The following is a 12,394-nucleotide window of genomic DNA, read 5'->3' on the forward strand; positions in this document are numbered from 1 at the left end:
GACGGGTCGAGAACTCACAGGTGTATGTATTTGTTGAACTTGAGGATTCGTACCTTGAGTAGCCGAGGGGATCGTCCCTTGTGGCTGAAGTTCAGTTACCCCTACTTGGGCTTCTCCTTGCGCGGTTGCATAGGTTGAGTGAGGAGGCTCCTCCACAGTTGAAGAGATCACTTGGGTTGTCCCTGTTGGTATTTCTCCTCCTAGGGCTCTAACTGTTCTCCGTGTTCTCGCCATGGTTATTGTTGTGCTTCCCACAGACGGCGCCAAATGTTATGGATAAAAAACTAAGGTTATTATTTGCTGTATTTATTGCTAAGGTTCGGGAGCTCAAGGCTTTTAATGGCTGCTCTCGTGTTTCGTAGCTTAACTCTGCCTTTACGAGATGCCCACGTATCTCTGTGAATTAGAGAATCAAGCCAAAAAACGTAGTTCTGATTGGTGGGGGTGAGACCCCTTATATAGATGCTGATGGTCCTTGAATTGGACTTGGTATAGGAGACCTGATGGGCAAGTCTCATAATTAGAATGGACTTTTGAGTCCTAAGTAGTATGAAACTGATTCCTTATCCTTTTAGGTCCCTCTGGGGCTAATCTGCAAGGATCTATATTCTTATCGGGACTCTTCTCAATAGCTGATTTTCCCTTATTAATTAATTACGAAATTAATTAATATTCAGGGTTTTTGGGCCATCTTTGTTCCATCAGGCCTGATCTGATCCATCAGGCCTGATCAATGTGTTGACCTTTTTGGTTTGAATGTCATACATATTCTTATTGAGCCTTGCAGCCCAAACCATCTATAATTACTGTAATATTTAATTATGTAATCAGGATTTATTTATCCCTATCAGAACTGACTATCAAACTTTTAATATTTCGTCTAGTATAGATAGTATAGATAGATAGTTAGGTTTATTATCTTAATTTTATATAATAATAAATAAAGTAGAAATAAAATGGAATATAATGATAAAAGAGGATAGATTAAAAAAGATTATTTGAAAATATAGAGGGGTATTGGATATTGGATGCCGACAAGGAAGACGAGCATTAAAGCGGAGGGAATATAAGTAATAGTAGTATTAATTAAAAGTGTAAAGAGATGAAGGGCAGTCTGACGGTTTCTAGTGGTTTCTTAAATTTGAGCAGAATGTTAGGCAATTGGCATTTGACAATAGACTGTCCCCACCGCCTAAAACCATCTAGTTGTTTCGTTTGTCTTTTACCTTGTGAAATGTGTCCTTTACTCCCCAGGATCAACCGTTTCTTGCCAACCATTTGATTCTCCCCTTTCTATCTATCTATATATACTACGCATAAACTCTATTCATTTTCTCCATACTTTTTATGACAACCAAATATCAAATTAACTCTCGAGTTGCCCACTGGGATTTCTTTAGCTTGCTCCAAACATGTCCGTCATTTTTCCCAACTCTTACGTTATGATCCGTAAACCACCACTTTTTTCTTCTTACCCATCTTTCTCAGGTATCATCTCTCTCTCTCTCTCCCCCCCTGTATATGTGTGATTAGGCATATGGTTTTTGAATTTTGATTAGGAAAAGAAATGTTGTTTGTTTACGTAATTCATATACTAATATTTACTTTTGGTTCTTTGATAAAAGTGCATAACAAATAACTGATCAACATTGTCACAATTAACTGATCACCATTGTCCTGTCTGCTTTTTCTTGAAGGCTGATTATTTGTTATTTATCAATACAGCATTCTTTTCCTTTGTATTTATGTTATGTTTTTTGTGGTCAATTTACTATCTTCAATCCTTGTTTGCACGTTATATTCATTCACTTGAACCACTCATTAGAACATACACAATTTGTTGAATTATGATACTGTGATTATAATCTTAGTTTAAGTCTTCTTGTGTATTGAAAATTTAATTAGACGCTGAATATTGACAAGCAACCTTGCAAGCAATAGTGTTATAATTGATAAAATCCAGAGTAAAATGTACCGTGTATCTCAATTTTGCCTTTAGTGCAATGTGTGTACCTGAATTTCAAAAACCCCATATTAGCTACCTCATATATACTTATCACTGCAATATGTGTACAAAACGTCAAGTTGTTGTTTGTAGGTTGGTTGTCATTAAACTAAAAATGAATGTTTTTTTTTATAAAAAAATAGGCATTAAAAGGTTTTAGAAAATATCTGTGCTCTCTCTAGCCTCCTCCTTCACTCTCAAACTGTCTAGCTCCTCCATATGCACACATTCATATATAATTTTTTCATTTTAATAAACTTCTAAAATGTTAAATATCTTCAATGTAATCTGGGTAATTCATGCAACGGAATATAAATATTATATATATATAACTAATACAATTACCTATCATTTAAGCACCCAATTACCCATATTTTGGTTAAGTTAATTAAAGTGGATGATGAAAGTGCTTGACGAATTCAGGAGTTTAGACTTGAGGGTAAGGAAATTAGTGAATTGGATTTTGGACATGGTCTTCTATGGAAATTCAGTGTATGCTTGTGTATGTATGTATTGATTTCTTTTGATCGAGATGTAATTAGAATAGTATGTAAATTTTAATATGAATGAAACCAGAGGAGGAATGGAGGAATGTGTATATGGCGTTGTCGGAGAAGTGAAGAGAGCTCGTCATGGCTCCTGCCGGAGGGTCTCAGTATTGTTTCTGTGTTTATTTTCTGCAGGATGATTGTTGTGGGTTGGGGCCGATTATGATCATTGTTAATGGCGATCGGAGAACAATCACATTGGTTGGTCGGTGTTTGAATATGTTAGTTGGTCTGATTTTTGTGAATTCAATAAAATGGGTGCATGTGTGCATGGTGGCAGTGTGTTTTCGCAAAAACTTCAAGAAATCAAGAAATCATCTGTGGAATCACTACTAGCATCACAATCATCTTCCCCTTTAAGCTCATCATCTCCATTAAACACTTGCAGCAAGTTCACATAATTAGCCAATAAAGTATACTTATTTTTTGTAATAATAAAGGTCAGATTGGATCGGGTTGGTCGGTTTAACCAACCCGTGTACACCGTTAAACGGTAGTACACATTTTGCAGCCAAACATAAACTTAAAACACACACTTGTATTTGTTAAAAGTGAAGTACACATATTGCTCTTAGGCTAAAGTTAAAGTACAGAACGTGCATTTTACTCTATAAACTAATACCTGCTTCTAAGTATTTAAACAATGCATAAACTAGCTATCAGTTCTTTTAGATTATACAATTTGTAGATAAATATTTCAGCTTAATTGTGTTATTTTCTTTTTCTTAAGTTTTAATGTATATTGAACTTGGCATATATATATATATATAATTAATGTTTATAGCATATGCAATTACTTGAATCATGTGAGTTCAGGTTTGTTATTAAAACACTTTTATACTAAATCTTTGTGCAGCTTCGGTGGAGTCTAGAATTAAACCTCCTGCAGGATTTAGCTTTGATGTCTTGGTATGATTTCTTGTAACCAACTATTTCAATTCTTTATTACGTTTCACAATGTCCTCCATACTAATGAGTTCATATAAAATTGTGAAACTCTATGTAGGGTAGTGAAGAGAATAAAGAACGAATTAGAAGGCTTTTTAGCGAGGTTAAATTATCAGTTTCGGCTTATGACACGGCTTGGGTCGCAATGGTTCCTTCTCCTCATTATTCTCAGACCCCTTGTTTCCCAGGTTGTGTGGATTGGATATTGGAAAATCAACTTGAGGATGGTTCTTGGGGTCTTCCCCGACAGAGTATTCGATTGCTCAAAGATGATTTGTCATCTTCATTGGCGTGTCTTCTTGCACTAAAGCGATGGAACGTTGGCGAAAAACAAATCAAGAAAGGTATTTGTTTTACTTCTCTCATTTCTCAGCTCAATATCTTTTATCAAAGTTTTCATGATAGTATTGGTTTCTAATTGTAGGTTTGCATTTTCTCAAGTCTAATTTTGCTTCTGTCACTGACAAGAATCAATGTTCACCGATCGGTTTTGACATCATTTTTCCTGGAATGCTCGAGTATGCTAATGATTTAGGCTTGGAACTTTCAATAGAACAAACAATATTAGACACCTTGCTGAAAACGAAGGCCGAGGAAATAAAAAGGTATTTGCTGAAAAGTCATTCTGATAAAAATATGTGTAAAAATTTCTTTAGCATGTTATAATTTTCAAAAGGTTACAATGAAGAATTATTGATAAATAAAATGGGAAAAATAATGATTAACCTTCTATGTAATTTTCGCATAGATGCTCTGAGAGAAAGTCACCAGAAAGTGAAGCCTATTTGGCATATCTTTCGGAAGGAATGGGAAATTTACAAAACTGGGATATGGTAATGAAATATCAGAGGAAGAATGGATCACTGTTTAATTCACCGTCAACAACAGCTGCTTCTCTGAACCACATCCGAAATAATGGTTGTCTTAATTACCTCTCACACCTTTTGGAGGAGTTTGGAAATGCAGGTAACGTGCTTTTATATATGTGTTAATAAATGTCTCACTCGCTCATACATATTTGGAAGAAAATTAATGTTATTTTTTGTTTTTGCATCATTCAGTTCCAACAGTTTATCCTTTAGATATATATGCTCATCTCTGCATGGTTGACACTTGTGAAAGGTTGGGAATTGATCGACATTTTAAGCAGGAAATCAGAAGTGTGTTGGATGCAACATACAGGTAATCTTTAACTGCAAGGATAATTGGGTTGGCTTAAAATAAGTTACCTGAAGTTAATTTGTTGGCTTGTTTGGAAGGAAGTTTTGTGACTACACGTATTTATCTACTAAGGTGTTTGATACATTATTTAAATTAATCTAGCAATCAAGATAGAAATCTAAGTTACAAAATAATGCTTGAAAAGTGGGTAACCCATTAATTAGAGTAAGTCCAATGATGCACTCCTGTAGAGTGCTAAACATGAATGCAAAATAGCAAAAAGCTATGCTTGGGGCTAAGTATAACCAAGTATAGATGTTGCTATAATTCCTGGCTAATGAATTAATAAGGTAATAGTGACAAACATAGTTGTGCACTTTAAGGTTAGTCAATTAAAATTTAGCTTTATTTGAATATGTTTGGTGCCATTTTAAAACTATACTTTAGAGCACACGTGTTCTATTTTAAAATAAAAATTGATTTTTTGATTTGAAAATGTAACAATAGCTATACGTATTTTAGCATCGCCAATGGTGGTGTTCTGTATGATAATTAAGTTTTTACGCATCTTATTTCATGTTTGCTTGAATAAAATATACTTGTTAGTCTAAGTAAATATATAAATATATTTATTCATTTTTTTATCAATAATGATGTATCTTAGAAAAAACGAGTATAGCTATGCCTAGTAAAAAAATGAATACATTACGTGTTCAACTAATAATTAAATGATGTACAGAAATAAACAGTCATGAGAACTTATCCGAGACATGTTTATCAATAATTGTAATCTCAATTTTTATAATAGAATCAACTAAAAGTGAAGTTAAAATCATAGAGTTAACCGAAGTAACAAAAAATAAGAGAGCAGAGGGCAAATATGAGATTTTAATGTCAAAAATAAAATAAGTCTCCAAACAAGTAGGGAAGGTCTAATTTTTAACTTTCAATTTGACAGTGAATATAAATACTGACTGCAAAAGTGAAGATGACATAAGGATGATTTTAGGGTCTTTGCAACTATAAGTATATAGACCAACTTAATCAGTGCCGTAAACAGGCATTGTATGTATTATATATTAGTGGCTTGATCAATAGTTAGTTTATTTAATTCTTAATATAAAGAATTGTTAAAGATTGTTAATGGAATTTATCTGACACCGTGACACTAGTCAAATTACAGTTCTTGGCTGCAGGATGATGAACAGATATTCATGGATGTGGGTACTTGTGCCTTGGCTTTTCGAATATTACGAATGAACGGATATAATGTCTCATCAGGTACAGTGTCAACTTCCAAGAAAATCCAATGTGCGATAACTTTTTGTATCCATAATATATTAATCCCTTATATGTTATGTAGATAAATTAACTCAGATTGCCAAAGAGGAGTGTTACCCCGATTCCCTTGGCGGGCACTTGAAGGACACAAGTAAAGCACTTGAATTGTATAGGGCATCACAGTCAATTATATATTCAAACGAGTTGGCTTTGGAGAAACAAAATTCATGGTCTAACCGTTTCCTGGAACATAAGTTGTCTAATGGATCAGTTAAATTAGATAGATATGCTCGAAGTATATTCCAAGAGGTATTTTTTGCTATACATGGGGTATATACAAGCTCTTTTTAGCTAGTTGAATACTTAGGTTATTGTCCAACAATTTACAGAGAGTTATAATAAATTATTTCAGGTGCAAGACGCTTTGAAATTTCCTTCTCATTCAAATCTTGAACGAATGGTCAACAGGAGAAATATAGAGCAGTATAATGCAGATAGTACAAGAATTCTAAAAACTTCTTATCGGTAAATCACATTTACGAAATATACTACATTATTCAGTCAAGAAATGTAAACTAGAACTATCTTTGTTGATAATTCTTTTTTGTCTCTTTTACTACTTTTATGCTAGGTCGCCAAATATTGGCAATGCTGATTTCGTAAGGCTTGCAGTGGAAGACTTCAATGCTTGTCAATCTATACAATTGAAGGAACTCAAACTTCTTGAGAGGTTTGTATATTTTATAGCTTTAGAAATGCTACATGGACTAGATATTTTAAAAGTCGTACTGTGAGACAATGGCTAAAGTTTCGTTTACTCTTGTACAAAAAACTAGCCAAATGTAAGAATCTAAATATCAGTCTTCGCATATTTCTGATGGTAGATTGTAGAGTTCATAATTTCTTGTGCTCGTATTTTAACTTTGCTATTTTTTTTAAGTAATATGAATTAAAATCTGGTAGGACTTGGTGAAGAACCTCGCAGATGATGTATCATGTCTTTTCGTGTATATATATATTTATATGGCTCATTGGTACTAAATTCACTGTATTTATCTTATGCTCACAGTTGGGTAGTAGAGAATAGCTTGGATAAGCTAAAGTTTGCCCGTCAAAAGACTGCTTACTGTTACTTTTCTGCTGCTGCTACCCTTTTTTCTCCTGAACTAAGTGATGCACGAATGTCATGGGCAAAAAATGGCATCCTCACAACCGTGGTTGATGACTTCTTTGACGTTGGAGGCTCCATAGAGGAACTTTTGAACTTAATTCAGTTGGTTGAAAAGTATCTCTCTGTCTCCACTAACATGTCTTGATTGAGCATAGCCTTCTCTGCAATTTTTAGCATATTCTCAATCTCATGACTTTTGATACTAAATGGTGGTGCAATTCACATGAACAGATGGGATGTAAATGAAGAAAGTGAATGTTGCTCTGAGCATGTTCGCATTATATTTTCAGCTCTTCGCCGCACTATCTGCGAGATTGGGGAAAGTGCATTTAAATGGCAAGCACGGCACGTGACAACTCACATCATTGAAATTGTAAGATGAAAATTTTGCTCTCTAAATTACTGATTTTCTTTCTGTCTTGCACTACCAAGGTCACCTTGGTAATATTCCAGAATTTTGCAAGCAAAGAGAGTGCAACAAAATCTGCTATATAATGGCAGGTTACTTGCAAACAGAAATATTGACCAGTGATTTAGCAACCAAAAAAACAGAAAAAAAGAAAAGTGATTCTTTGAAAAAAATAAATCTACTACATTAAACAATAATCTTATATGCTTACTATATTGAATTAATTTGCTTCTGCTTGACCTAAAGCAAATGTAGCTAACAACTATTAATTGCTTGTCTTTGACCTAAACCAAATGTAGCTAATATTGATATGTTTAAAGTGGATCTTTGTGTAGTTGATACAATATCATATTATTACCCGCTATAGAATGATTGAACTGTCAATTTTCTGTGAGATTCAGGTGTGAATATTTCTTTATTTCTACATGTGAGCAGTTCTTGTGTGTAGTCCTTCCCCAAGTACGTGGACTTTCTCAAACATATATATTATTTTATACATACATAGCCAAAAGTTTTGAGTTGACCTGTTCTGCTTTCTTATTTTGCAATTTCTTTATTTTCTTATTGCATTCTGACTAAGTTCATTTTCTGGCTTAATTTTGAAGCACCCTACTTTTATGTGCATTCAATATGTAGATTGTGCTTTTAGTCTTGACCTTGCCTCCCGATTATTTTAAAATATTTATATTGTAAACAGGGCTGTACATTTGTATGTCCCATTCTTATTTTTTACTTTGTCAAGTTGCATGCATAATTGTGACTTTGGTCGATATCTCTAGAGCATAGATACTAAATTCATTTACAAAATTTTGCAAGAAATTCTTTATAATTTTTAAAGGGGGGCACAATTATGGTAGATTTTTAATTTTGGGATCCTATATTCTTTACACAACCTTTTGATAATGCGAGCCTTGCAGTGGCTGGAGTTGCTTAATTCCATGTTAAAGGAAGCCGAATGGGTCAGAGATAGTCATGTGCCGAAGTTGGATGAATATATGGCAACTGGTTTTATATCATTCGCCTTGGGACCAATTGTTCTCCCAACTATCTACCTTGTTGGTCCTAAGTTATCAGAGAACATTGTTCAATATGGTGAACTCCGCAGCCTTTTTAAGCTAATGAGCACTTGTGGGCGTCTTCTCAATGACATTCAGAGCTTTAAGGTAGGTGAACTTATGTGGTAGAGTCTATTCATTTATGTAGCTTTTCATTTACTAGACGAAATTGTTGTCAATTTCTTTGCAGAGAGAATCAAAGGAGGGTAAATTGAATGCAGTTTCCTTGCACATGATTCACACGAATGCGGCTACAGAAGAAGATGCTATTAGAGAGATCAAGTGTACAATCAACCGTCAGAGGAGAGAATTATTGCGATTGGTTTTGCGAAAAGAAGATAGTTTGGTCCCTAGACCCTGCAAAGACTTGTTCTGGAAAATGTGCCGAGTAGTTCACCAATTTTACATGAAGGATGATGGTTTTACCTCAGAGGATATGTTTGGGGCTGTAAAGGACATTCTACACAAACCTATTACCCGATTACAGTTATAACATGATATATTGAAAAACATCAAATATACCATAGCAACATCCAATTGGTGCACAGTATAGGTTTTTTTTTTTCATTCGGTTATCAGTGGTTTTACATTTGTATACAATAAAAAACTAAGCTTTGGCCAGTCTCTTGTTTCATATTATATAAATTAAATTAAGCTTTGGCTAGGTCTCTTCTTCCGTCTAGTGCGAAGATCCAGTAGTATAAATTTCGTGAATTTATCTTTGCTTCATGAAGATATCTGCCCAACTGTTGGTGAAAGTATTGGTGTAGTTCCACTTAACTGGGACAGTGTATCATCCTTTAAACTAGACTAGATGGTGCATCACAATATTCAGGGAATAAAAACAGCAAGTTTGCTCTTATTTCTTTCCAAATCAGTTCTCAAACAAATTCAGTCAATCCTTGCTAAATTTCTTTGGGTCGGTAATGCTACCTCTTGCTCTTATAAAATCTCTTGGTCCAATTGTTGTAAACCTACGGAATGTGGTGCCTTGGGTCTTACACATGTTTTTAAGTGGAATGATGTTTGTATTTTATTTCTACTGTAGAGGATTTTTCAATTTTATTTTAAATCTATTTGGGTGATCTACTTTTGACCTAACATTCCAAGAAATCACAATTTCTGGTCAATGCAATGAAGATGGCTTCTCACTACTCCTGGCGTGTTAAAAATATCCTCCAAACAAGACCTCTGGCCAAGGATTTTATCAGCTTCTCCATCGGAAAGCTGGACCCGTGGATTCAAGGTGTGTCTATGATTGATCGTTTTGGTGAGGACATTATTTCTCTTTCAGATTCCAATTTTTCTGCGACTATTAGTCATTTTATTTCTAATGGCGATTGGAACCTATCACTTTCAAACCATGTCTCAATGGTGAAATTGAGGTCGTAACTCGTTCCTAATATGTTGAATAAGTGTGGTTGAATCAGTGTGTTTAAAGCTTTGTGTTTTGGATGTTCCGTACAACTATGTAGGATAAGAAAGAAAGCTTATTTTTCAGTAGTGAAAGCAATTTCACTTGGAGTTTACAGATTTGTTTTATGCAGTGCTCTCTAACGGAATTCAGTTACAATAAATGCTATCAGCTATCAAGAATGGACTACTTATCAATATGCCTTATCAATTGTTGTATTATTCCCCCCTCAGATTAAATGGGTTGTATGACATATAATCTGAAAAGAATTGTCCAATGCATATGACGATCAAGACCCTTTGTAGAGATATCAGCCAACTGTGCAGAACTCGGAGTATAAACTGGATAGATTAACTTGGATTGCACCTGTTCACGGACAAAGTGGCAATTCAAAGCAAAATGCTTGGTTTTTAGGTGGAAAACGGGATCAGCGGCAATGTCAAGTGTAGCCTGATTGTCAGTATGGATGGTAATAGGAAATTACCGAGGTAAGTTAAGCTCAGAAAGAAGCAGTGTAACCCAAGATAATTCACAAGCCGTGTCTGCAATTGCTCGAAGTTCAGATTCAACAGTTGATCGAGAAATCACCTTTTGCTTACTGGAATGCTAAGTGATGAGAGAGGAACCTAACAACAAGCAAATCTCAGTAATACTATTAAGCACGCCCTGTGAGTCCAAGCAAGAACCCTAGTCACTATCACAGTACACTTTAAGAGCTAGGTCAGAAGAAGCAGAGTAGAAAATGCCCTGGAAGGGTGTTGCTTTCAGATAACGAAGAACACGTTGTACAACAATCATATGAGGAACACGCGGTTGGTGCAAGAACTGACTTAAGTGGTGAACGACAAATGAAATGTCAGGTCGTGTAACAGTGAGGTAAAGTAATTTACCAACAGATTTCCTGTACATAGAAGGATCATCCAATAATTCACCATTATGAGGAGACAGTTTCACGTTAGAATGAACAAGAAGAGATAAGGGCTTACAATCCTCCAAACCTGCATCGACTAACAAATCAAAAATGAATTTATGTTGATGAACATATAACCAGCCGTCGTACGATGAATTTCTAAACTCAGGTAGTATTTAGCCAAACCAAGATCCTTAATGGTAAATGATGAATGTAAAACCCCTTTGACATTAGATATAAATCAGAATCTGTTCCAGGTGCAAGATGTCGTCAACGTACACCAATGCAATAACAAAGAAATTGCCATTGGTAAAAGTGAAGAGGGAATAATCAGCCACCGTTTGAAGAAAACCAAGAGCTAAAAGGATAGAGGCCAATTTTTAAACCAAGCACGAGAAGCTTGCTTTAACCCATAGATAGATTTGTGTAACTTGCAGACAACAACCCGGAGGTAAAGCCATGTAAACTTCTTCCACTAAATCACTGCAGATGAATGCATTATTAACGTCCAATTGGTGAAGATCCCATCCCTTTACAGCAGCCAAGGCAAGAAGAGTACGAACTGTTGCCATTTTGGCAACAGGGACAAAAGTACTATGATAATCTTGGCCTTCAATCCGAGTATAGCCTTTAGCCACTAAACGGGCTTTAAATTTGCCCAAAGGACCATCAGCCAAATATTTGGATTTATAAACCCATTTACAGCTTATAACCCGTTTACCAGCAGGTAGAGAATCAACAATAGACCAAGTATTATTTGTTACTAAGGCTGTTAATTCCTTGTGCATTGCATCGACCCATTATGGCTCTGATTATATGTATGAGGTTATATAATAGCAGTAATTTTACTAACAACACAAGCAAAGATAGTAGAAGGAGGGGAATAATAAGAGTAATCGTATTTCTGTGCATCAATTGGACAATTTAATAAAATGCTATTAGCCTTTGACACATTGACATGAACTATATAATCTTTCATCCAAAGTGGTTGAACCTTATTCGCAAAGACACTCGTGAAACAGGAACAAGAACGGGAGACTCTATAGTGTCAGTTATATCAACATTGTCAGGATTGTCAATAAGAGATATAGAGGGGGTAGGTAAAGAAACGGGTGAAGTACATGGTTCAAGGGAAGATCCAGATAAAAGAAAAGTATCCAAAGGAGTATCATGGATATCATCACAAAAGGTGGTTGCAGGTACAGTAAAAGGAAATTGACTGGAACAAAAGAATCAATGGTACATGGGAAAATATCTTCTTTAAAAATGACATTATGAGATATAAAGATTTGTTTAGTGTCAGGATTGAATAATTTGTAACCCTTTTGTGTACATGAATATCCTATAAAAATAGTTTTTATTGCACGAGGGGCTAATTTGTCAAGATCATGAATGAACATGTGAGTTAAACAACCGAAAGCACGAAGGTGAGAATAACATGGAGTTTTGTCAAATAACTTCTCATACGGTGATTTAAAACCCAAAACTGAAC

General features: G+C 35.0%; 1 protein-coding gene across 2 annotated transcripts; it reads left to right on the forward strand.

Moving 5' to 3' along the window:
- Window positions 1-1,188: 1,188 nt before the first annotated feature.
- On the forward strand, window positions 1,189-9,440 carry LOC141707702 (ent-kaurene synthase-like 1). Of its 2 annotated transcripts, none has more exons than XM_074511029.1 (14): window positions 1,189-1,488; window positions 3,410-3,462; window positions 3,560-3,845; window positions 3,926-4,106; window positions 4,250-4,467; window positions 4,563-4,683; window positions 5,846-5,943; window positions 6,026-6,252; window positions 6,356-6,468; window positions 6,575-6,673; window positions 7,013-7,228; window positions 7,346-7,487; window positions 8,441-8,686; window positions 8,769-9,440. In XM_074511029.1, the coding sequence occupies exons 1-14, from the start codon at window positions 1,413-1,415 to the stop codon at window positions 9,069-9,071; spliced, it is 2,379 nt and encodes a 792-aa protein (XP_074367130.1). In that variant the 5' UTR covers window positions 1,189-1,412; the 3' UTR covers window positions 9,072-9,440. The 2 variants fall into 2 exon arrangements, with proteins under 2 accessions (XP_074367130.1, XP_074367131.1); XM_074511030.1 differs by lacking the exon at window positions 1,189-1,488 and adding an exon at window positions 2,756-2,774.
- Window positions 9,441-12,394: the final 2,954 nt, after the last annotated feature.

Source organism: Apium graveolens, chromosome 2 (assembly GCF_009905375.1).
Source record: "Apium graveolens cultivar Ventura chromosome 2, ASM990537v1, whole genome shotgun sequence".
Classification (NCBI taxonomy): Eukaryota; Viridiplantae; Streptophyta; class Magnoliopsida; order Apiales; family Apiaceae; genus Apium; species Apium graveolens.

Excerpts from the sequence above, each read along its gene's own strand:
- LOC141707702 (XM_074511029.1), top strand. The coding sequence starts at position 1,413 with ATGTCCGTCATTTTTCCCAACTCTTACGTTATGATCCGTAAACCACCA. Across the intron at positions 4,468-4,562 it reads GGAGGAGTTTGGAAATGCAG|TTCCAACAGTTTATCCTTTA; the intron begins GTAACGTGCTTT and ends TGCATCATTCAG. Across the intron at positions 5,944-6,025 it reads CGGATATAATGTCTCATCAG|ATAAATTAACTCAGATTGCC; the intron begins GTACAGTGTCAA and ends TATGTTATGTAG.